We start from the raw sequence: 22,958 nt of genomic DNA on the forward strand, positions 1-22,958 counted from the left end.
TTTCCCTCAGTAGAATGGAAACTCTTCAAGGACAAAGATTTTCCTTTTACCTTTGTATTCTTGGATATGGGCATATATATGGGACACATTATAAATGCTTATTATTGATGATTAAACCAAGCCAGTCTTTTGTGTTCATCCTCCATTAACTGCCCTTGGTTTTGTCTTCCAAACATTTTTAATTTTAAACTAGATATAAATATAAAAAAGACACAATGCACTGAAAAGACAAATATAGCTTAAAAAAATTTTTTGATAATGTACTCTTGGCACATCCCAATTCTCATTGCATGGATGATTGAGTTGCTTGTATCACACTAACTATGTTTATTACTCTGAGCAATTACAGTCATTTGAAAGTAACTTATGGGTGCTGTTAAGTGTTATTTTATGGTACAAAACCTACTAACTCGACAGTTGTATCTTGAAAATGACTTATAAAAGCAAAGCTTTTTAGCCTCCCGTCAAACCCAGAAAATATCACTGAGGGACCTTTTAGCATCTTTAAATATTCCAATTGATTCCTGGCTACCTTGGTTAAGGGATAAGGAAGAGGGGTATAGCATTTATACACTTTCAAGTGAATTCCAATGAAACATTAGAATTTTTATTGCTCAGTTTTAAGGAGGTTAGATCAATTTCACTGTAAGATAATCTAATATTAACACTATTTTCAAAATATCAAGATTTGAGCTTTTTTAAATATATAAGTTCTTTTCTTATAAACAAACAACCTTTACAAAAGAAAACAATATATACTGAACACTTATATCCCTTGAAATTCTTCATAATTTAATATACAAAATAGATTTTTATTTAATTATGACTAGTAGTCATATATTATATATTCTTCTTTTAAAAGATATTTTACCACACATTGTCAAGTATTGATACAATTTACACATTTCTAATAGCTATACAATACTTTGTGTTATTATGCCAAAGTTTCCCTAAACATTCCTCTGTTGAGTATTGGGACATTTGGATTTTTTCCCATTTTTTTACCATGACAGTTGACACTACTCTGAACATCTTTTTATGCAAGTTACATTTTTTTCTTTAGGAGTTATTAAGGAGTTTTTTAAAGTAGCTTTACTAGGTCAAATGATGAGGGTTTGTCTTATAATTCTTTTTAAATATTGCTAACTTGGGTGGAGAACAATCTTGATGGTTAATGGGACCAGGTGAAGATTTCTCAAAAAGTCTAAAAGATGGATTAAGTCAGATCCTAGGCCTGCAGACCTATCACGTAATTCCCAGAGGGCTGTAAGGTAGGAAAGGTCAGACTCTAGGTCTAAGCTTCAGGAAGTGACTGACCCACATGAAGTAGACAACATTGCTGACTATTGGTCAGTGGTTTTTCAATCCATCCAATGAAAAGACTTGGGTCTTTTGCTATTTAACCACTATTTCCTGCTCACTAGGCCAGGCACAATGCTGGGAGATGGGAGCTAAGAGGCTCTATGTCTGCCCGAATGTGCTTGGGCCTCTCCTTGCAAAAACCAAATAAATGCTTTCTTTTTGAATCTGAAGATGCCTCTGAGAAGTCAATTTGGGAAAGGGGTTCTAGCACCTGTCCCACACAATGAAAAGGGAGAACAAGTTTCAGTTTCTTCATTTTATAAAATTAGAAGTCCAACTATATAATCTCCAGGATACCTTTCAACTGCAATATTCTAGCAGGAAGTATATTTGCATTGAAAGACTGCCAGACTTAAGGTTGTAAAGCTTGTGTTGAGGACTTTGTGATCTAAGATAAGGGTTTAACTTTTCTGAGCGTTGGTTTCCTCATCAGTAAATCAAAAATATAATGGGGCAATTCTCTACCTTGTGAGGTTGCTGTGAGAAAAGTGCTTTACAACTAGAAAACATTTTATAACTATTTACTTGCTGATTTAGGGTATTGACCTGTGATTTCATGAGGGCAGCAAGATCTCTACTGAAGAAACCTCACTGCTGCAGATGGGCAATAATTCTGCAAAGAATAGTCTCAGAGAGCTGCCTGAGGCTCCGAGCACTTAAGTGACTTGCATGTATCAATAGCTTAATATGTCTCAGAGGCAAAACTTGAACCCAGACCACTTTGAAATCTGGGGTCAGGTCTCTTTTAGTCACTGTATTATATGATGCCAGGTGTGCACTTTTATCTTTATTAGATTCTTATGACTCTCTTCTCTAAAAGACTGAATCAACATATAGTGCCCAACTGAAGAACATGGCTTTGTTTCTTCACAATGCCATTAACATTTCAATGTATTGCTTTTACTTATTTTTCCTGGTTGAATTGATGCTCTAAAAATAACTTAAAATTAAAATGTGTATTTCTGTAATTGTAATGCAGGAGAAATTGAGGCAAGATAGAGATTAGAGAGTTTTTAATATTTTATCTGGATTTCGGAAAGGGAGAGATTGTGCTGAGGGCATGTTGCCTCCAGGGCTGATGTCCAAAGCATCCAGCAATAAATATGAGGTTCCCATGAAATATATATATATATATATATATATATATATATATATATATATATATGTAACTTCAAGCTCGGTTAGCTAAACAAAGGGGGGAAGGGGGGGTAGAGCCCAAACTCTGATGAGCAGGGAATCTCCAGTTCTGACAGGTTGAGGGTAAAACCATACATTCTTACAAATTGGAAGTTAAGGAGGTGTCCAACTAGAGCCAGGAAGTCTGGACTTAGAGGATAACAATTAGGTATCTGAGATAGGACATCTAGAGTTTTATCTTTCGGAATGCCAGATCTCCATAGCCCTAATTATCTCAGTTCTAATGAGCAGAAAAGGGGGGTTGCAACTAGGGGAAAACTGAGGCAGAAAAATTTAAGGAAACTGAGGCAGGACAATAAAAGTGAATTGTGGCACAACATAATAACTAAGGAAAACATCTTTACCTGACATTGGAAGTCAACTTTCTTTCTTCTATGACTTTATTTGGTGTTAGCAGACAGCTCAGTAACCCTTCAAAAGCTTGAAGACTGAGTGCCTGCTTAGGTTTCTTTTTTTTTTTTTACAGCATATGAGACCTTTTTTTAATATGTAAGTTCTTTATTTAATTTTTAATACTATTTTCAATATTATTTACTCATTAAATGCTTACAATAATTATAATAACTTTTTTCATAATTATAATTTTTTATTGACAGAACCCATGCCTGGGTAATTTTTTACAACATTATCCCTTGCACTCACTTCTGTTCCAACTTTTCCCCTCCCTCCCTCCACCCCCTCCCCCAGACACCAAGCAGTCCTATACATGTTAAATATGTCGCAGTATATCCTAGATACTATATGTGTGCAGAACCAATCAGTTCTCTCCTTGCACAGGAAGAATTGGATTCAGAAGGTAAAAATAACCCAGGAAGAAAAACAAAATTACAGACAATTTACATTCATTTCCCAGTGTTCTTTCTTTGGGTGTAGCTGCTTCTGTCCATCACTGATCAATTGAAACTGAATTAGATCTTCTCTTTGTCAAAGAAATTCACTTCCATTAGAATACATCCTCATACAGTGTCGTTGTTGAAGTATATAATGATCTCCTGGTTCTGCTCATTTCACTCAGCATCAGTTCATGTAAGTCTCTCCAAGCCCCTCTCTGTATTCATCCTGCTGGTCATTTCTTACAGAACAATAATATTCCATAACATTCATATACCACAATTTACTCAACCATTCTCCAATTGATGGGCATCCATTCATTTTCCACTTTCTAGCCACTACAAACAGGGCTGCCACACACATTTTGGCACATACAGGTCCCTTTCCCTTCTTTAGTATCTCTTTGGGATTTAAGCCCAGTAGTCTGCTTAGGTTTCTTATTATGAACTCTCCCTTCCTACCTCTCTGTTTTTCTCTCCTCTGAGAATTCTTTAATAGTTTATTCATGAGCAAAATATACTTAAGTTCCATATCTCCAACTATAAATAAAACTTGAATCTCAGATTTCTGAAGGAAGCATGCCTAGCATTTTAAGAGTGTGCAGGAATATAGTTTTTTATGAGTTGGAAGGGACCTCAAGTCCATCCCATCATTTTATAGATGAGAAAACTGAGACATAGAAAAGTAAATTGACTTGTCTAGAATCATACAGCAAATAAGTGTCCAAGACAAAATTCACACTCAGGGCTTCTTGATTCTGAATCCAGCATTCTATCCATTGTTCTACTTTGCTACATGATACTGGGATGGTAAACAAACCTTTGTGGGGCAATGTAAAATAAATCCCAAATACAAATCAAAAGAAGAAAAAAATTGCTTGTTTTGGATATTCAGAAAGTCTCATTTTTCCTTCAGATGCTAAGATATAATAATGGCAACCCCTGATTCATTCTGTCCTATATCCTCACAAAATATTTCCCACATCTAGCCTAATTTCCTTTTTATTGTTGTTGGATTTTAATTTCAATTCAACAAGTATTTCTTAATCATCTATTTTATGCCAAGCACCATGCTAGGTTCTGGGGAGTCAAAGATTAAAATGAAAATAATCTCTGCCTTCTAGAAACATATATTCTATTTTAAAAGAATCGATATGTACCAGATAAGTAAATCAAAATATAGGCTAAGTAATCTAAAGCATTATATAAATGCAAGACAGTATTCTTGATAGGGAAGAAGAAAGCTCTAACAGTTAAGGCAATAGGGAGCCACTGAAACCTTTTAAGCAGAATAGTGATGTGATCAGAAGTATGCTTTAGGCACACAATTTGACAACTAAGTGGATAAATATAGGCATGACTAGAAATGGGATTTTCTTTTTACTTTTAGGTTAGAACATGGTAATAACTGTGGCTTTATTCCCTTTATGATCCAATTCCCTGAAATGTCGTAACATGAAGAATGAATTTAAAGTGGATAATCTAGCTTGACTTTTTTTCTCTCTCCCTCTCCCCAGGGAGCAATTGTATGTTTAATATACTGTCAAATGAATGTATACAGAAGACAGTGGTCCAAGTCAATGTTACATGGTCTTATGCAGCACAGTTCTTTTATATAGGAGCAATCAGTTATGAGCTCTCTCTGGTGCTGAATCCTATAGTCACGGGTTGATTCTACAGCCTCTGGAATAACAAAGTCACCCTAGAATTGTATTATCTGTTCTTCAGCCATCTTGGCATTCCAGGTAATTTCAGGAGATCCAAAGCACAACTCCTGAAAAAATTTGTTACCAGATAGATGATAGGTATTTTAGAGAACCCTAGTCCATATTCTAGGAGATTTATGGACCAGAGAAGTACACTTAGCCTCAACTTACACATTTCAGACAGCACTGGGAGATCTATTACTAATTCTTGAATAAAAAAGTGATCAGTGGGATTCTGGAGAAGAAGAGGAGAGAAAATGATGGAAGAGGGGGAGTTCACAATACAGAACCTGAGCAGGTACTTGGTCTTCTAAAGGTTTCCTGAGTCATCTGCCAACACCAAAGAATGTCACAGATGAAAAAAAAAAAAACAAAACAAAAAAAAAAAAAGATGGCTTCTAACATCAAGTATAGATATTTCAGATGATCATGGTTTATTCCTTGATATCTAGTAACTTTCCTCCCAGAGGTTTTTTTTAAGCATTTTTAGAGTGAGTACTTTGTCTGGCTTTTTCTTTTGCCCATGTCACAACCTACTTAGCGTTATACTTATTTGTATACACTCCTACACCCTCCCCAATCCTTAGCTATCTCCTTTAATTACTTATTCAGGATGTGATGAATATTTGTCCAAATATTTGTCAAACCAGTTCATTCTTGCACTTGTCTCATGATCCATGTGGTGGTGAATTAAACTACCAAAATGAACATAAAATATATTTCTAATGATTATAAAGTTCTGAGCAAGAAATAGAAGATCCCATGAACAAATGTGGTATTTTCATAATGACTGGCAATTAAAGGCAAAGACTTCATTCAGAAGAGTGAGAAATATCTGAGAAGTAAATAATTGGTTTAATAAATTAATTTAAGAGGAGGATTTGGGTTTTTGAATGATAGTTTTAAAATAATTCTTTACAAAGATAGAGTGAAAAACTGTGGACCAAGTCGACAAATCATGTCATCAAACATTTATTAAGCAACCTACTATGTGGCAGAAATTGTGACTACAGGGATTCAGAACCAAAAACATTTAGAACTATTATACTTAGCCAGAGTGATTGTCTAGATAGAGTGTCATGAGCATTAACTACAAGGCTATTTAAATATATTTCACTAGAATTTAGTAAAGTTAATCAAAGGTAAGAGAATGGCAGCAGAGAGGTAAACTACCTCCAAAAACCATCCCAAAGAAAGTAATTATTCTATAGGAATAAGAATAGCATAGAGGAGCCCCCAGTAATTCACAGAAAATAGATCTAAGATAACAACTAATGATAAAATACATTGCCTCAGAAGTCTGAATTTGAATGCATGAAATTTGATTAACAAGTAAAATAAACCTGAGATTCTATCACAAAGAAGCAGCTGATACTCAGTGATGTTACTGATATGGGATGGGACCTTTGATTTGAATTTTGACCATTAAGGGTATGCCTTACTTAAAAGAAACTGAGATTTAGCTGTTCTCAGCAATACAATGATCCAAGACAATTCCAAAAAACTCAAGATGAAAAATGCTATACATTCCAAAGAAAGAACTAATCAGAGTCTCTGGGTCTCTATCTTCTTTTATAATATGACTAATGTGATATTATATTTTGCATGACTAAACATGTATAATGTAAAAATAATTAGAAGCTAGGTATTATTAAAAAGAAGTTACACTGAATAAAAATTGACTCTGGGACATAGACTTTGAAATGTTCAATCGATAGTTGATGAGCAGGCATTAAAGCTTAAAGGATAGTCTCGAGATGCATATATAGATCTAGAAATATTCTGCATGAACATGATAGTTAAACCCATAGAAACCGATGAATTTACAGAGAGAAAGAAAGGGAGAGACAGAGACAGAGACAAAGACACAGAGACAGAGAGAGAGAGACAGAGACAGACAGACAGACAGAGGAAGGGAGGGAAAGAGAGAATATGAAAAAAGATTCTTAACCTTTTTTGTCATGGACTCCTTTGCAGTCTGGGCCCCTTCTCAAATTTTTAAAAAATTTGTCTTTATTTTTATCATTCAAAAAAAAAAATTTGAGTTCCAAATTCTCTCACTCCTTCTGGCTTCTCTCCCACCTATTGAGAAGGCAAGCAATATGAAATAAATTTTACAATGTAAAATCATGCAAAAATATATTACCATAATAGTCATACAAGTAAAAAAGCAATGAAAAAGTGAAAAATCTTTAATTTATACTCAGAATTCATCAGTTCTCTCTCTCCTTCTCCCTCATTTTCTCTCTCTCTCTCTGTTTCTTTTTGTCTCTCTGTCTCTGAATCCCTTTCTGTCTGTTTCTCTGTCATTCTCTTTCTCTCTGATCCTCTCTGTCTCTGTCCCTTTCTGTCTCTGTTTTTCTCTGTGTTTCTGTTACTCTCTCCTTCTCTCTCTCTCTCTTTCTCTCTCTCTTTTTCTCTATCTTTCTCTTCCTTTTCCTCCTCCTCTTCCTCCTCCTCCTCTTCCCTTTCCATCCCCTACCAGGGAACAGTGTTTTTCAGCATGACCCCTTCAGAATTTTCTTTGGTTATTGTATTGATCAAACAAGCTAAGTCTTTCACAATTAACCATCATTTTATTGAGCAGAACCAGGAGATCATTATACACTTCAACATCAATGCTATATAAGGATCATTTCTGACGGAAGTGGCTATCTTTGACAATGAGCATCCAAATCAGTTCCAACTGATCAGTAATAAACAGAACCAGCTACACTCAATGAAAGAACACTGGGAAATTAGTGTGGACCACAAGATAGCACTTATACTCTTTCTGTTATTGTTTACTTGATTCTTTTTCTTCCCAGGTTATTTTTATCTTCTTTCTAAATCTGATAATCTGATTTTTCTTGTGTAGCAAGACAACTATATAAATGTGTATACATATATTGTATTTAACATATACTTTAACATATTTAACATGAATGGAACTACTGTCATGTATGGGTGGGAATGCAGGGAAGCAGGATAAGTTGGAACAGAAGTTTTTGCAAAAATCAATGTTGAAAAATTACCCATGCATATAAAAATATAATAAAAACCCATCATTTTATTTTATATTAAAAATAGCATTTTAATCATAAATGCTTAAAAGTTCTATTTCATTAAATAGCTATTTTCCCCAAAAGAATTATACTCCATTTTGCTGAATAAGTTATTCTTGGATGTAATTCTAGCTCCTTTTGCTTTACAGAATATCATATTCCAAGCCCTCTTCTTCATTAACATGAAAGCTGCTAAATCTGTGTGATCCTGACTTTGGCATCATATTTGAGTGGCTTCTTTCTGACTTCTTGCAATTTGTTTTCCTTTATTTCAGGAGTTCTAAAATTTGGCTATAATATTCTAGAGCATAACATTTTATTGTAGGGTTTTTTCAGGAGCTACCCAGTAAATTCTTTTGATTTCTTTTCAATTTTTATTTTACTCTAGATATAACATATCAAGGAACTTTTCCTTTATAATTTCTTCAAATATGATGCCTAGGTTCTTTTTCTTATTATGGCTTTAATATAATCCAACAATTCTTAAATTATTTCTTTTTGGAGGTGAAACAAAGATGTGTGAAAAGATGCAAGATTCTATTGCATTGCCCATACACAGATCTGGGTCACAATCCCAGGATGAAAAGGAGGAGATTTGTACATCAGAATTTGAGGCTACAGTGGAGCAGGGGCTCTGGTCACAATTCCAGAGTGGAAAAAAAAATGCTTGTGGTCTCTTACAGACTAGGACACAAGTCAAGAGATTAGTAATATACCTCTTTTTAAATCACTGATTTTTAAACTTTTTCTACTTACAATCCCCTTTTGCCAGAGAAATTTTTACATGACCTCAAGCACATAAATATGTAAAATAGGTATGCAAATTAAACATTTAGTGATAATAAACCATAATTTTGCTACCCCCCCCCACATTCAATGACAAGACCCCATACAGAGTTGTGACCCACAGTGTAAAAAGCTTCTATTATCATATGATCATGGAAAAACTAAAAACTTACAAACTCCTAGAACTAACTCTGAAAACAGCTGCACAAAAAATCTGAAGTTTGGGACAGTTCACCCTCTATCCCTGGAGCCCAAATTTAACATAAAGTTAAAAGTCAAGAAATAGGCTGAAAGAATGAGTAAATAGGAAGACGGAGGCGAACAACCTGACCATAGAAAGTTACTGTGGACTCAAGGAAGATCAAAATACTAATTCAGAAGACTACAAAAAAGTCAAAACTGCTATACTTGAAGTCTCAAAGGAAAAATGTAAATAGGTCTCAGGCCCAAAGACATCTTGTAAAAGCTGAAAAAGAACTTTAATATCAAATATGAGAGATAAAGAAAAAATCAGGAAATGAAATGACAGTAATGCAAGAAAATCATGGGGGAAAAGTCAACAGTTTCATAAAGGAGGCACAAAATATAGTACATAAAATAACACCTTAAAGAAACAGAAGAGGCCAAATGTTAAAAGAGACACAAAAATCTCCTGAAAAGAAGAATCCCTTAAAAAAGTAGAATAGGCCAAGTGAAGAAAATAATTTCTTAAAATAAGAATTAGGTAAATGGAAGCTAATGACTTCCTGAGACACCAAAATAATAAAAAAAAAGAAAAAGAAAAAGAAAAAAATAGAATTGTGAAACATCTCATAAAAAAACTGACCTATAAAATAGATCAAGGAGAGATAATTTAAGAAGTATTTCTTATAATAATAGTTAGAATTTATATCACTCTTTAAGCTTTTCAAAATCCTTTATATATGCTTCACAGTCCTGTGAAGCAAATGTTATTGTTATGTCCATTGTATAGATGATGAAACTGAGACTTCTAGATATTTGGTGACATGTTCACAGTAATAATTAGTGAATGTCTATAAGAATTAGAACCTTACTTCCTTATTTCAAATCAAGGGAAGAGATATGCCTCCTATATAAACTTGTCATATTCTATTTTTTATACTGTTTTGTATTTTGTTACCAGTTTTTTACATTAAAAAGTCACTTCTCTATATCTCCACTAACCTATGATATTATCTTTCTATATCTAAAATATCCTGTCTATAGCTTAACTATGCTATGATACCCTATTATATGTAAATTCATAGATTTCATGGAACATGTGTTGCCTTTCTTTATATTTCTCCCTTTGTCTGGTGCTATATTTTGTATATAGGCTATACTTAATGGATTTGTTTTGATTGAATGAATGAATAAATAAATAAATAAAGTCTCTTCTTTAAGCAATCTTTCTTCACTTCTCCCATTCTAGAGCTAACAAGATCATTAATTCAGGGACAAAGAAATAACTAAATTTCATGTAATACATGCCCCAATACCCCAAGCTCTGGATTTACATTAATAAAATTCAATCTTCAAGCTGCCTCCAAAATCACTCCTCTCTTTGACTTGTTCTGCCCACATCCAAAGCTGCCTCTGGGACATATCAGAATATAGCTGAAATATAGCTTGTGTTCAGGTTTTCATAGATATAGGAAAAGAAATCCCCAAATCCCACAAAATCACTCAAGGTAATAACACATATATGAGGTACCAAATATTCTATATACCTCAGCTTGAAAATGCAAAGAAAACATAAAGAATTCCTACTTGCCTATAAACAATCAATACAATTGTTCCTTTCCAGTGAATTTTACTTTCCTCAGTCTTAAACTCTTTGAGACTTTAGACTCATTATACTACTAATGTAGTCATTAGTCATTATATTACTAAAAAAAAAAGTCAGAAAATGAAAAAGAATTAAATAGGTTACATAAAGTACAGAGCAACCAAAATGGGATTTGTGTGTGTTTGTTAACCTCTTTGCAAATCTATACTTTCTATTGCATATTGAAATTTATTCTTTAACAACTATTTTTTTCTAATTAGGGTTCTAATAGCAGATCTCCAAAAAGCATTGGAAAAAGGAAACAGTTTGAGGGCTCAGCGGAATCGTAGATCACTTCCAGGATACAGTTATGAAGTTTATCACTCTTTAGAAGAAGTAAGTAAACAAAATTAGATTTTTGTTTTCCATAAACACTATATATCACGTATATGTGCAAACATATTCATTGCAACATCAACTCCAAGACAGACATAATATGCCATGGAATTTATTTATGATAACTATAGATAAATATAGGGACAGTTAGTGGAGCACCTCTTGGAATTAGTAAGAGTCATCTTTCTAAATTCAAATCTCACCCCAGACACTTACTAGCTGTGTGACCCTGGACAAGTCACTTGAACCTATTTGCCTTAGTTCTTCATCTGTAAAATGAACTGGAGAAGAAAATAGCAAACCACTCCAGTTTCTTTGCCAAGGAAACCTCAAATGGAGTCAAGAAGAGAAAGAATGGTGATCTCTGAATACAGATTAAAGCATATTCTTTCTTCTTTATTTTTATTGAGGGATTTTTGTCTATGTTTTCTTTTATAGGATGATTATCATTGAAAGGTTTTGCTTGTCTGAACAGATATAACTTATATATCTTTTCATTGATAGGAGCAAGGAGGGAGATGGGAAGAAAATTTGGAACTCCAAATTTTTTTAAAATGTTAAAAATTATTTTCATGTATAATTGAGGGAAAATAAAATACAAAAAAGAAAGAAAAGAAAAGAAAACCCCAAATGGGTGATAGAGTTGTACACCTAAAAAATGACTGGACAAAATGTGTAAATATAACTTTAGAATAAGTATAATTCTTGATCCATAAATTTTATTTGACTGTTTTGCTGTAGTAACCCCAAACACATGAGAATCACAAAAAGGAGTTCAAAATCCACCTAGTCCAACTGCCCCCTGAACCAAAATCTGCTCCATAATATTTTGAGCTTTAGCACTTCTAAAATTTCTCTCACAGGACCATTTTAACCTGAGATTCATTGTTCATTACTGATTCATCTCTGTTACCTGCTCTTGCTTCCATCTTCTACAAATCTATGTTGATTAGGTTTTTGTGTATTTATGGTAGTCTCTTAAGTCAATTCCTATTTTTCCTTTTCATCAGAATTTCATTTCTTTATGTTTTTGTAAGAGATTCCTGTCCCTCAAGAATTGACTTCCCTATGAAATCTTAATCCCATGAGACCCTCTCTATCCTTCCTCTGAAGAAAAAATCATGATACAGATGAATATATTCAAATACTTGGGATCCATATTTTTTTGAAGTTCATTTCTACTTTTTACCCCTACTCATTTTACAATGAACAAAAGAATAACAAAAATTTTGACCCATCAAAAGACATTCAGTGCAACTTGGTCAATTTTTCCTGCATAGCTGTCTCTATAACAAAACTGTCATTAATATATCAATGATCTATAGTATTAGTATATCAGAAGGAATACTTTAAACACTAGACCAAAAGAGGTATCATACTATTAAAAATAAAAAGGCAAAAAATGAGATGGAATCAAATAGGTTTCCTAAAGTATAGTATACATAAAATGGAATTTTCTGTGAATATCATGTTCCATGTGATAATTTCTGCTGTCATTATCTTTGTCTTTTTCGGGTTCTCCTTTTTCTATTATAATCTTAATTGACTCTGAAAGGATTTTTTTTTTGTGATTTTTAGATTCAAAATTGGATGCATCATTTAAATAAAACCCACCCAGGCCTTGTTCACATGTTTTCTATTGGAAAATCATATGAAGGAAGATCTCTTTTTATATTAAAGGTAAAAAAAAAAGTTGGGAAATAGTTTGTTCAATGGAATTCTTAATGCCTACTTTTTTCAGATGAATATTTATTAAAATATCCATTTTTTCCACTTTGTCACAGAATTGTTTGTTGACTTGGGGTGATTAGAAAGTAGACTATGCAGTCTATTCTTACATATTCTCAAGCTCAAACTCAACCTCAGCACTAATCTGGGGGGAAATTTACTGTTAGACTATCAGATTATAACTTATTTTCACCAACTTAAAGTTCCAGAAGAGTTCTTCCATCCTCTTCAATTCATGTATTTAAAAAATTAATGGTCGAGGAAATTATGTTTTTTCAGTGCTTAAGATGAACTTTAGAAGAGTTGGAAATAGCTAAAATCTCTGCATATCATATTAGGAGTTAATATTGGATATCAAATTGGAAATCATCTAGCTCATATTAGAAATAAAAATAAATAAAACAAATATATATGGAAAAAACTATCAACTAGTACTTCCTTCATTCTATATCTAGTTCAGCAAACTCCTATTGGTTTCTGCTATATATTATGTCTTTTCCCCCATACTCAAGAAATAGACTGATTTCTAAAGCCTACATGCTTCTTTGAGAAATTTTGTAGGAAAAATATTACCGTACAATAATAAATTTAATATGTGTGTGTGACCCATGAGACAATACTCAGAGAAAGAGACAAAAAAAAATTGAGGAATATATTAGGGTTTCTGGTTTGTAAATGGAGCAGATTATTTTCTCTCCTGCATAATATAACCCTGGACTTCCTGGACAGACAGCAAATCTATACCTGTTTTTGGTTGTTTATTCAAGAAAATAAAAGTATAATGAAGAATGATTCTGAAACCTTGCTGTTGATCATTGAATCAAAAAAACCTTAGATGGTTATTATGAATACTTTTGTTTTCAGCTGGGCAGAAGATCTCGGGCTTATAAAAGAGCTATTTGGATAGATTGTGGTATTCATGCAAGAGAATGGATTGGTCCTGCCTTCTGTCAATGGTTTGTAAAAGAAGTAAGTTGAAACTTTTTGCAATCCTTCTGCTTCAGGATTCATGTCCTATCAATGCTTCTGTGGGTGTTTATTCTCTCCAGGAGTAACAAAAGCAGAGTTTTAAAGCAAGTAGCAGTCAGCTAAATGTTATGAAACTAAAGTAGTTGAAATACTTAAAATGTTACAGTCCCTAAATGAATCCCAGGAAATTGTCTCATATATGAATTTCAGTTTGGAGGCCATAGTTCCCTTCATCTTTGCCTCAAAATGAGCACGTGGTATATTTATTAATGAGATGATGCAAGGAATTTTGTACTTTATAATGTTCCTCTGTTATTTATATATTTGCAAAAATGGGGCTCTTAAAATCCAGTAGTGAATTATAATTCTGTAATACTCTGTATTAGGCAAAGTTAATCACATTTTTCACCCAGTTCTGCCCAGTGTGTTGAAGCAAGTACTTATTCACTAAATATCTGAATTGCCACTCCCTCATCTTTTTAATCAACATACATTGAGCACTATGGAGAGAGAGACTATGTGTAAGATACATCCATTCAGTACAGAAGACCATCCATACTAGTTGCTATGTGGGCATACAAAATAATAAAATTAAATTCAAGTACAAGTTGCTCACTACTCAATGGAAAACAAGGATAGGAAAATAGAGTAAGCACATATAGAACAAAGGACACATTGAAGAAAGAACCAGATAAAGGGAAGCTGGCTAAAAAAATTATTAGAGCTTTACAGTGGATGGAAATAGAGCTAGGTCAGAAGACCTAGGTTCGAATTCTAGAGTCAATAATTATTTATCTATTTTGTGACTATAAGAAAGTCATTTAATTTCTTTGAGTTTCAATTGACTCAGCTGAAACAGAATATATGCACTAACTACATCATTTAGTCATTCATTCAACAAACATTTATTAAATATCCTGTTATATTCCAGGCACTATATTTTCAAGCTAGGAATATAGAAACAAAATGAAACAGTCTCTATATTCAAGGAATAACAGATAAGTATTACAAAATACATACAAAGTAACACAAATGAGTAAACTCATGCTAGATAAATCGAAAATAATTTTCAAATTAGAGAATTAACAACTGTAGTACTAGAACAGTACATGTGACTCGGATAATTTCTTAATAAATATTTTTTAATTGAATGATTAGTTGATTAGTTGGTTGAGGGTCAGGAAAGGCAGCTGGCTGGCAAAGCATATAGAACACTGGGCTTGGAATCAGGATCATCTTTCTGAATCCAAATCTGACCTCAGCACTTGCTAGCTATATGACCTTGGGCAAGTCACTTTAACCTGCTTGCTTCAGTTCCTCATCTGTAAAATAAACTGGAGAAGAAAATGGCAAATCACTCTAGTGTCTTTGTCAAGAATAATCCAAATGGGGTCATGAAAAGTCAGATATAACTGAACAACAAGAAGAAATGGCACTTAAGCTAAGAACTATTTTGAAGTACTTTGTAAACCTTACAAGACTATATAAATATAAGTTATTATTCTGTGAGCACAGAATAGGTTCTTGGAGATGAATCTTGAAGTAAATGTCAAAGATGGAAAGAAATATAGTTTGACAGTGTGACAGACAGGGGCTTCTAGGCAAATAAGTGATATATATAATTATTTAGCAATGAAAGTAGTTGAGTTTTATTTCTGGAACAGTAACATTAGAAAGGGGTAGTTCCATTCTTTTTTCCTATCATAGAATGAGTTAGGGGGAAATAAAGGAAAGAATTATCTTGATCTAAGTAACAACTCTACTTGCCATCTTTTTTTTTTCTTATACCATCATATATGTGTGTGTATATATATATAGTCATATATATGTGGGTGTATATACATGTATATGTGGGTATATATGTATATGTATATATGTGTTTTCATATATGTGTGGAGATAGACATATAGATATATATTCCAGTCACTGAGGACATTGATGTACCATAATCCTACTATTCATTAAGTTTGCTGATGTGTCAGATATGGGGTAGGTCACCTCCACAGGGACATGATCTACCTCAGAGTAGTGCAAGGTCCCTCTTCATGAAACCCTCCTCAGCACACACACACACACACACACACACACACACCCACGTTCCCCTCATTACACTATCTGACTTCTGCCATGGCACCCTGTCTCCTTCCCCACATCCCAATCCTGCTACTGCTGCCCTAGTTAGCTGAACAGTGCCAGCAACAGCTTAAAGTAGCCAAAAAATGGGATAATGACATGTAGTTTTTAGATCAATAGATAAATGAGAGTGGCAACCATGCAGAGCCCTTTAAAGCAAAGGATATATGAGGTGCTCTATTCCCCACCACCAACCCCAGCAGTGTCTAGGGCAACAATGCTGCTATATTCAAGACTTCCTCTCTGGCTATCATATTGCCCAGCTCTACATCCATAATTGGGGCAGCTAAGTGATGCAGTGGATAGAGTGTAGGGCCAGGAGCCAGAAAGACCCTTCTTCCTGAGTTCAAATCTGGTATCAGATGTTTAATACCTATGTGACCCTGGGCAAAACCATTTCAATATCTTTACCAAGAAAACCCCAAATGGAGTCACGAAGAATCAGACACAACTGAAAATGACTAAATAATAATATCCATAACTGATATGCGCACATGAAGAAAATAAATCAAATATAATAGCATGGTATAATTAAAAATGTATTGACTTTGGAGATAAAAGACTAAATTTCTACTTCCAATTCTTAGGATTGTTGTAAAACTCAAATATTAAGTGTTTTAGAACTTCACAATTCATATTCAGTCAATAAAAGCAGGAATCTCTCATTTTTATTGCACTTTGCTTTATTTGTGCTTTACAGATGTGGTTTATTTACAAATAGAAAGTTTGTGTCAACCAAATTTATCAGTATCATTTTTTCAGCACCATGTTCTTACATCATGTCTCTGTCATATTTTGATAATTTTCACTGTATTTCAAACTTTTTCATTACTGTATTTTTATGGTAACCTAATTACCTGATTACTTGATAATAATATATATAAAATAATAAATAACCTGATAATTAGTAATTACTGATCTTTGATATTACTATTATAATTGTTTGGGAGTGCCACAAACCACAACCATAATCATTAAATTCTTCTGACTCCTCCACCACCATTTCCTCTCTCTGTCCCTAAGTGTTCAAGTGAAACAGAGTCAAATGAGGTAGCAAACTTCATCGTTGTCTTATTTTAAGAAATTGCCATAACTACTGCATCCTTCAACAACCACCATTCTGATCAAACAGCAGCCATCAGTATCTTCCACCAGCACAAAAATTACCACTCACTGAAGATTCAGAGATGATGGTTAGTATTTTTCAATAATAAGGTATTTTCAATTAAGGTATGTACATTTTTTAGATATAATACTATTGCACACTTAGTATACTACAGTATAGTGTTATTGTTCTTCTTTCATTCTTGAAGAGGATGAATGACATCACAAGTGTGAGGTCTTAACTTACATATAAATTGGATTTAAGTGAGACAAAGTTTTGCAAAGTTGTCAGCCTCACTCACTGTCACTCAGATTCACTGGAATTCAGTGGCAAGACAAAAGTCAAGATGGCTGGCAATGGCCCAGGATTCAGTAGGTGATTTTGACCTTTCTAAATTAAGGTCTTTCCCAGGTCTCAGTTTTTCTGAGGCAATTGCCTATTCAATGACCAAGGGTTGCATAAACCTAATTTTTACATGTTGTGGGAAACCAAAAAATTCATGTGATTCACTTTATTGTAATATTCACTTTATGTGGTGGTCTGAAACCAAACTCACAATATGTCTGAGATATGCCTGTATTTATAAGCATCTACTAATCCAGGAAAAAGCCAAGAGACAGTGCCTCCTTTTAAGAAGCTCAGTATCTAATGGGAGAGACAACATGCAAACAACAATATACAAACAAGATAGACTCTGGATAAATTGGAGACAATCAACTGAATGAAAGCATTAGTATTAAGAGAGAATGTCAGGAAAGATTTTCTATAGAAGGTAGGATTAAGGGATCTTGAAGGAAACCAAAAGGTGGAGATAAGGGAGAGAATTCCAAGCATAGTGAATGAAAATAACCAAAACTGGAAGATGGAATGCTTTGTGTGTATTCCATTTTTATGTTCAGGACCAGTATCACCAGATCACAGAGTACATGGTAGAGTGCAAACTGTTTTTACACAACACTAGAAAGCAGAATGGGTTTTTCAGGGTTTTGAATGTTAAACAGAGGATTTTATATTTGATTCTAGAAGGCATAGGAAGTACTGTAGTTTAAAGAGAAAAGAGGATAAAATGGTCAGACTTGCATTGTAAGATGTCTGGCAGCTGAATGAAATATTGACTGAAGTGGAGAGAGACTTGTGTCAGGAAGACCCACCAGCAGGCTATTGCAGTAATTCAGGCATGAAGTGATGAAGATATGGATATGGCAAACATTTCTTAAACACTTCTTAAGTGGGAGATTCAAGAGCAAAACAAAACAGTTGCTGTCCTTATGGAGCTTCTGATGGCCAGCTATTGTCATAGATTGTGCAGCTTACTCGAACATACTATATTCCTGTTAACTAGCTGATATGAAGATCCATAATCTTAAATCAGTTATTTCCCTCTCTGGGCCTCAGTTTATTCATCTGCAGAACAAAAAGATTGAATGAGATTATCTCTTTTATCCCTCCTAGCTCTAACATTCTGTAATTCTCTGAACTACCACTTGCATTTCTGTGTTCCCATGATCTTGGCCAAAATATTTAACCTCTCTAGGCCTAAGTTCTTTTATCTGTAAAATAAAAAGCATCTATGATAGAACATCAGATCTGAAATCAGAAAGAGTTATTTTTGTAAGTTAAAATCCAGCTTCAGACACTTATTAGCAGTGCAACTGTTTGCCTCAATTTCCTTATACGTATAATGAGCTAGAGAAGAAATGGCAAATTACACCTGTATCTTTGTCAAGAAAACTCCAAATGGGTTTTTTTTTTAAACAGAGTCAGACAAAAGTGAAATTACAGAACAACAAAAATGAAGAGGTTGGGTTGAAGTAACTCTCTTGTATCTGCAAGCTTTAAATCTATGATCTTAAATATCTGGCTGTCCCAATGAAGGAAAAAAGAATAGTAAAATCACCAAATAATTAGTATTTCTGGATGGCTCACCATGCTGGAAAGCTTGTTTTCTTATATAATTTTATTCATTTAAATAGAACTTATATTTCAAACAAAAAACCAACAGATACTAAATGGAGAAGGCTGAAAAACAGTCCATCAGAAATATATTACACCATGTTTTTTTTTTTGCTGCTTCATCTCTCAAATTGGCAGCTATCTAATTGTGTCAGAAAATACTTCATTTTTCATGCTTTTTCTCCTGATTTCTATAGTTGCCATCCTCCTCCCTATTTCCTAACACTCAGCCATCAAACTCTATTTTGGGAATGGTTAGGAATTCCCACAAGCAAAGAAAATTAAAATTAATTTGATGGATCAGGATTGGAAAATCTTTCTCTTGTAAATGATTGTTTATTACAAAAGTTGCAGAACTGTTGCTAACATTATACCATTATTCATGGTGACTTGTGATATTTTCTTTGGCTTTAGTAGAGTCAGAATTGAAATCACCAGATGCTCTCTTCCCTCTACAAGTAGAAAGGAATTTGGAAGAATGCTGCCCATTGGCAATAAAGATTCCCAAAAATATAACAGGCCAAAACAGACATTACTAGCTTTGCTTTACTTCAGTAGAGGAGAAAGACAACTAGAGAATATGAACAAATGAGATCAAAAAAAGTGTTAAATGTACAAAGACACTGCCTAAAGGAAGTAGAACAGAGCCCTGAAGAAGTTGGGGGAGTTAGAGGCTATCAACCCAAAGGATTTTTTAGAAAGGCCAAAATAAGGGAAGAATCTCAAGAAAGGCAGAAAGAAGAAGATTTGAGATAGCATAAAATAGTTATTTTATAAAAACTTAAATAAAATTATGAAATTGAATAGAAAAAAAAACCCTGAATTTCCCCTTTCTGGAAGATTTCTACAGCATCTTCCCATAAGTATTTTGTTATTGTTGTTTCTACTATGCAAGCAGCATGAGATTTGTAGGGGATGAAGACAAAATATAGATTGTTGTCTCTTCCCCTAAAGAACCTACAATTTAGGTGTAAAAGGGGAGAAATTATCAAATAAAGTGTGAAATTGTGCAATACAGGGTAGAAGTGCTATAAGAATTACAGGCAGAGAAATCAATTATAAGGGTCAAAGAACAGTAAGCTTTATGGAATTCAAAGTGGACCTTAGATGAAAGATCAGATTTCAATGCACAGAGGAAAAAGTAATAACAGGATCAGAGGCACAGAACTAAGATTGAATCCCATGTCTGAGAAAGTGAAATGATAAATCATTTTAAATTATAGGAGCAGTGGCAGTAGGATATGCAACCAGAAGGTGGAGTCAGTAATGCTTTACTCTTAGGAACTAAGCAGAAATATTTCAAAAGAAAATTGGAATTCATTAAGAAAGCAAATGACATGATAAAAGTCACTAATTGTCCAATAAACTCACTCCTTGTAGAGTACCACTGATACAATTTCCCATGTTGCCAGAGACTAGGAAGTCTGTTTCCAGCGGTCATGTTGACATATAATGGAGGTGCCTTTAACAGATTTTGAAACATTTAAAGGACTTTCTGTAATTGATTTCAGTGTGCTAACTACCTGGTAAATAGCAGTCCCTCTGATTGCATGTAGGTGTATATATGATAATGGGACTTTCAAGAAGACATTAGTTACCCTTGGCTTCTCTCTTGGTTGGAACTCACTCTTGTATTGACCTCATTTTTTTTGTCTAACTTCTTCTTGAAAACTAATATCTGGTGAAAGACAATGTGTTACAGAGATAATCCTTGGGCCTTCTAACAATGTATACAAGTCTCAGGATTTTTTTCTGCTTGGGCATTTTTTCTTTCATCTCAGGGGGAATATGTTGGAGGTTACTACCTTGAAAGTTTCAAAACTCAAAAGTTCAGAATTTCAAGCCATCTTCGAACCCAGGAGTCTGGAATTTAGGAGTTCAGAACTTTGGTCTGGGAATTAAGTCAATGAATGTATTCTATAGCCAACCCATCAGTATTTGAGATAAGAATTTATTTAGCAGATATTATGGTTATGTTTGTTGCCCTTAGTTCTCAGAAAGTACCAAAATAATATCACTTTTTTAAAGAGTTCAATTACCAAGTGTCTAGCTATGGCCGATCAGACCAATACAAGTTTGAAACACTCCACCACAAATCAAACACAAATAGTCTCTATGATCATTTGGGGGTGACTTCTCTAACTTTATGTTGGTATACTGTCTAGCTTTCACAAGCATACAACAATGAAGTCACCACAACAGATCTATAGACCTTCAGTTTGATAATCAGGCTAATACTTCTCTCCCACACTTTACCTCAGAACCTCCCAACACTGTTAGCTCTGGCAATGCAGGTGTCAACCTCATTATCAATGAATACATTCCTGGAAAGTATACTGCCATGGTAAGTGAACTTATCTGCAGCGTTCAAAACTTCACCATTTGCTGATGGTTCTGCATATGAATGGTGTGGTGCTGGCTGATGAAGTACCTGTTTTCTTGGTGCGGATTGTTAGGGCACAATTAGCACAAGTAGCAGTTGATCCATACTTAGTTTCATCTCAGTGTCAGAGGCTGCATTGAGTACACAATCACCTGCAAACAAAAACTCATGCACCAAGAATTTGTATTCAGTATGAGCTTATTCTCCCTAGAAAATGAAATGGGCAATTGCATAGCATATGATGAAAATGCTATTCAACATATGGTTGACAGACTATATCCAGTTATAGATTTTCTATAGAAAAATATATCCTAAAGATATTTCTATTACATATCATAAAGACTTTCTCAAAATCAGGCTCTCCCTTCTCTGGAACAGCATCAGTGGCATTTATACATACACATCAATACTAGAAACATTGGCTAAATCTCACATTAGAAAGATTAGTCAAGCAGTTATACACATAATTGAGTAGAGCCTGGAATTAGGACATCCAACAAAGTAGCTCTCATAATAATCAAAATATAAGGACATATAAATTAATCAAAAGAGGAGCTCTGAAAATAGAAAAAAATGAAGATGATCAATATCTCAAAGGGGAGAAATGTCAATCACCAAAAAGCAGTTGAGCCTCTACTTGTATATAAAGAGGTACCAGGCTAAGCAATGAAAAGGAAAGAAAGGGCAAAGTATTGTCTATCATTGAGAAGTTTCTGGGTGGGTTAGAAAAATCAATCAAAAGACCAATGTAATCTAACAAGGTTTTTGGTATCATGCTCCTCTTCAAGAACAAAGGACAAACAGCGATAGATACACAAAGTTTTGTCTTGTCCCTCTGTGTCTCTGTCTCCATGTCTTTGTTCCTGTCTCTGTGTGTCTCCCTCTTTCTGTGTAAATTTTTCAGCATCTAAGGGTCCATGAATTTATTCATCATTTCTATCAAGATGATTTCCAGATCTTTGCATACAGTCCAATCTTTCCTCCAAGTTTCAGTTCTAAATCATCAATTCAAATTGTATTTCCAAAAAATGTATTGAACCCAAACTTTCTAAAACTGAACTCATTTTTCTCCTAAACTCTCCCTTCTTTCAAATTTTTCTATTTCTATCTGAACCACTACTAATTATTCTTCCAGCAACTAAGATTCATAATAGTGGCACTTCCTGGATTCATTAATCTCCTTCATACCACATATCCAATCAGTTGCCAAATTCATCCTTTCCACGTTCATAACATTTTTAAATATTGTATCCCTTCTCTCTACTCACAGAGTTAGCATCTTATTTCAGGTTCCCCTTTACTATTCTTGTTTTCACTAGTTCAATATTCTTGTTATTTTCCCTGTCTCATATCTCTCAACACTCCACTCCATCCTACACACTACTACCAAAGTACTTTTCCTCAACTGCAGATCTGATTGTGGATATCCCTCACTCAATAAACTCCATTGGCTTCCTATAGCTCTAGAATAAAATAAGAACTTCTTTCTTTAGTTTTTAGAATTCTACATCAGCTGGTCCCCCTCTATCTTTCTAGATTTGTTGTACATTACTCCCACTTCTATATACTATAACTGAGCAAAATTTGCTTTTTCTTTT

General features: G+C 34.0%; 1 protein-coding gene across 1 annotated transcript in view; it reads left to right on the forward strand.

The window, feature by feature from the left end:
• The window catches only part of CPA6 (carboxypeptidase A6), a 105,652-nt gene that overhangs the window by 10,538 nt on the left and 72,156 nt on the right, over nucleotides 1-22,958 (forward strand). The window contains exons 2-4 of the mRNA XM_031946535.1: nucleotides 10,975-11,089; nucleotides 12,668-12,769; nucleotides 13,682-13,786. Coding sequence (XP_031802395.1) covers nucleotides 10,975-11,089; nucleotides 12,668-12,769; nucleotides 13,682-13,786 — 322 coding nt within the window. The remainder of the gene's footprint in view (nucleotides 1-10,974; nucleotides 11,090-12,667; nucleotides 12,770-13,681; nucleotides 13,787-22,958) is intronic.

This window comes from Sarcophilus harrisii, chromosome 1 (genome assembly GCF_902635505.1).
Source record: "Sarcophilus harrisii chromosome 1, mSarHar1.11, whole genome shotgun sequence".
Taxonomy (NCBI): domain Eukaryota; kingdom Metazoa; phylum Chordata; class Mammalia; order Dasyuromorphia; family Dasyuridae; genus Sarcophilus; species Sarcophilus harrisii.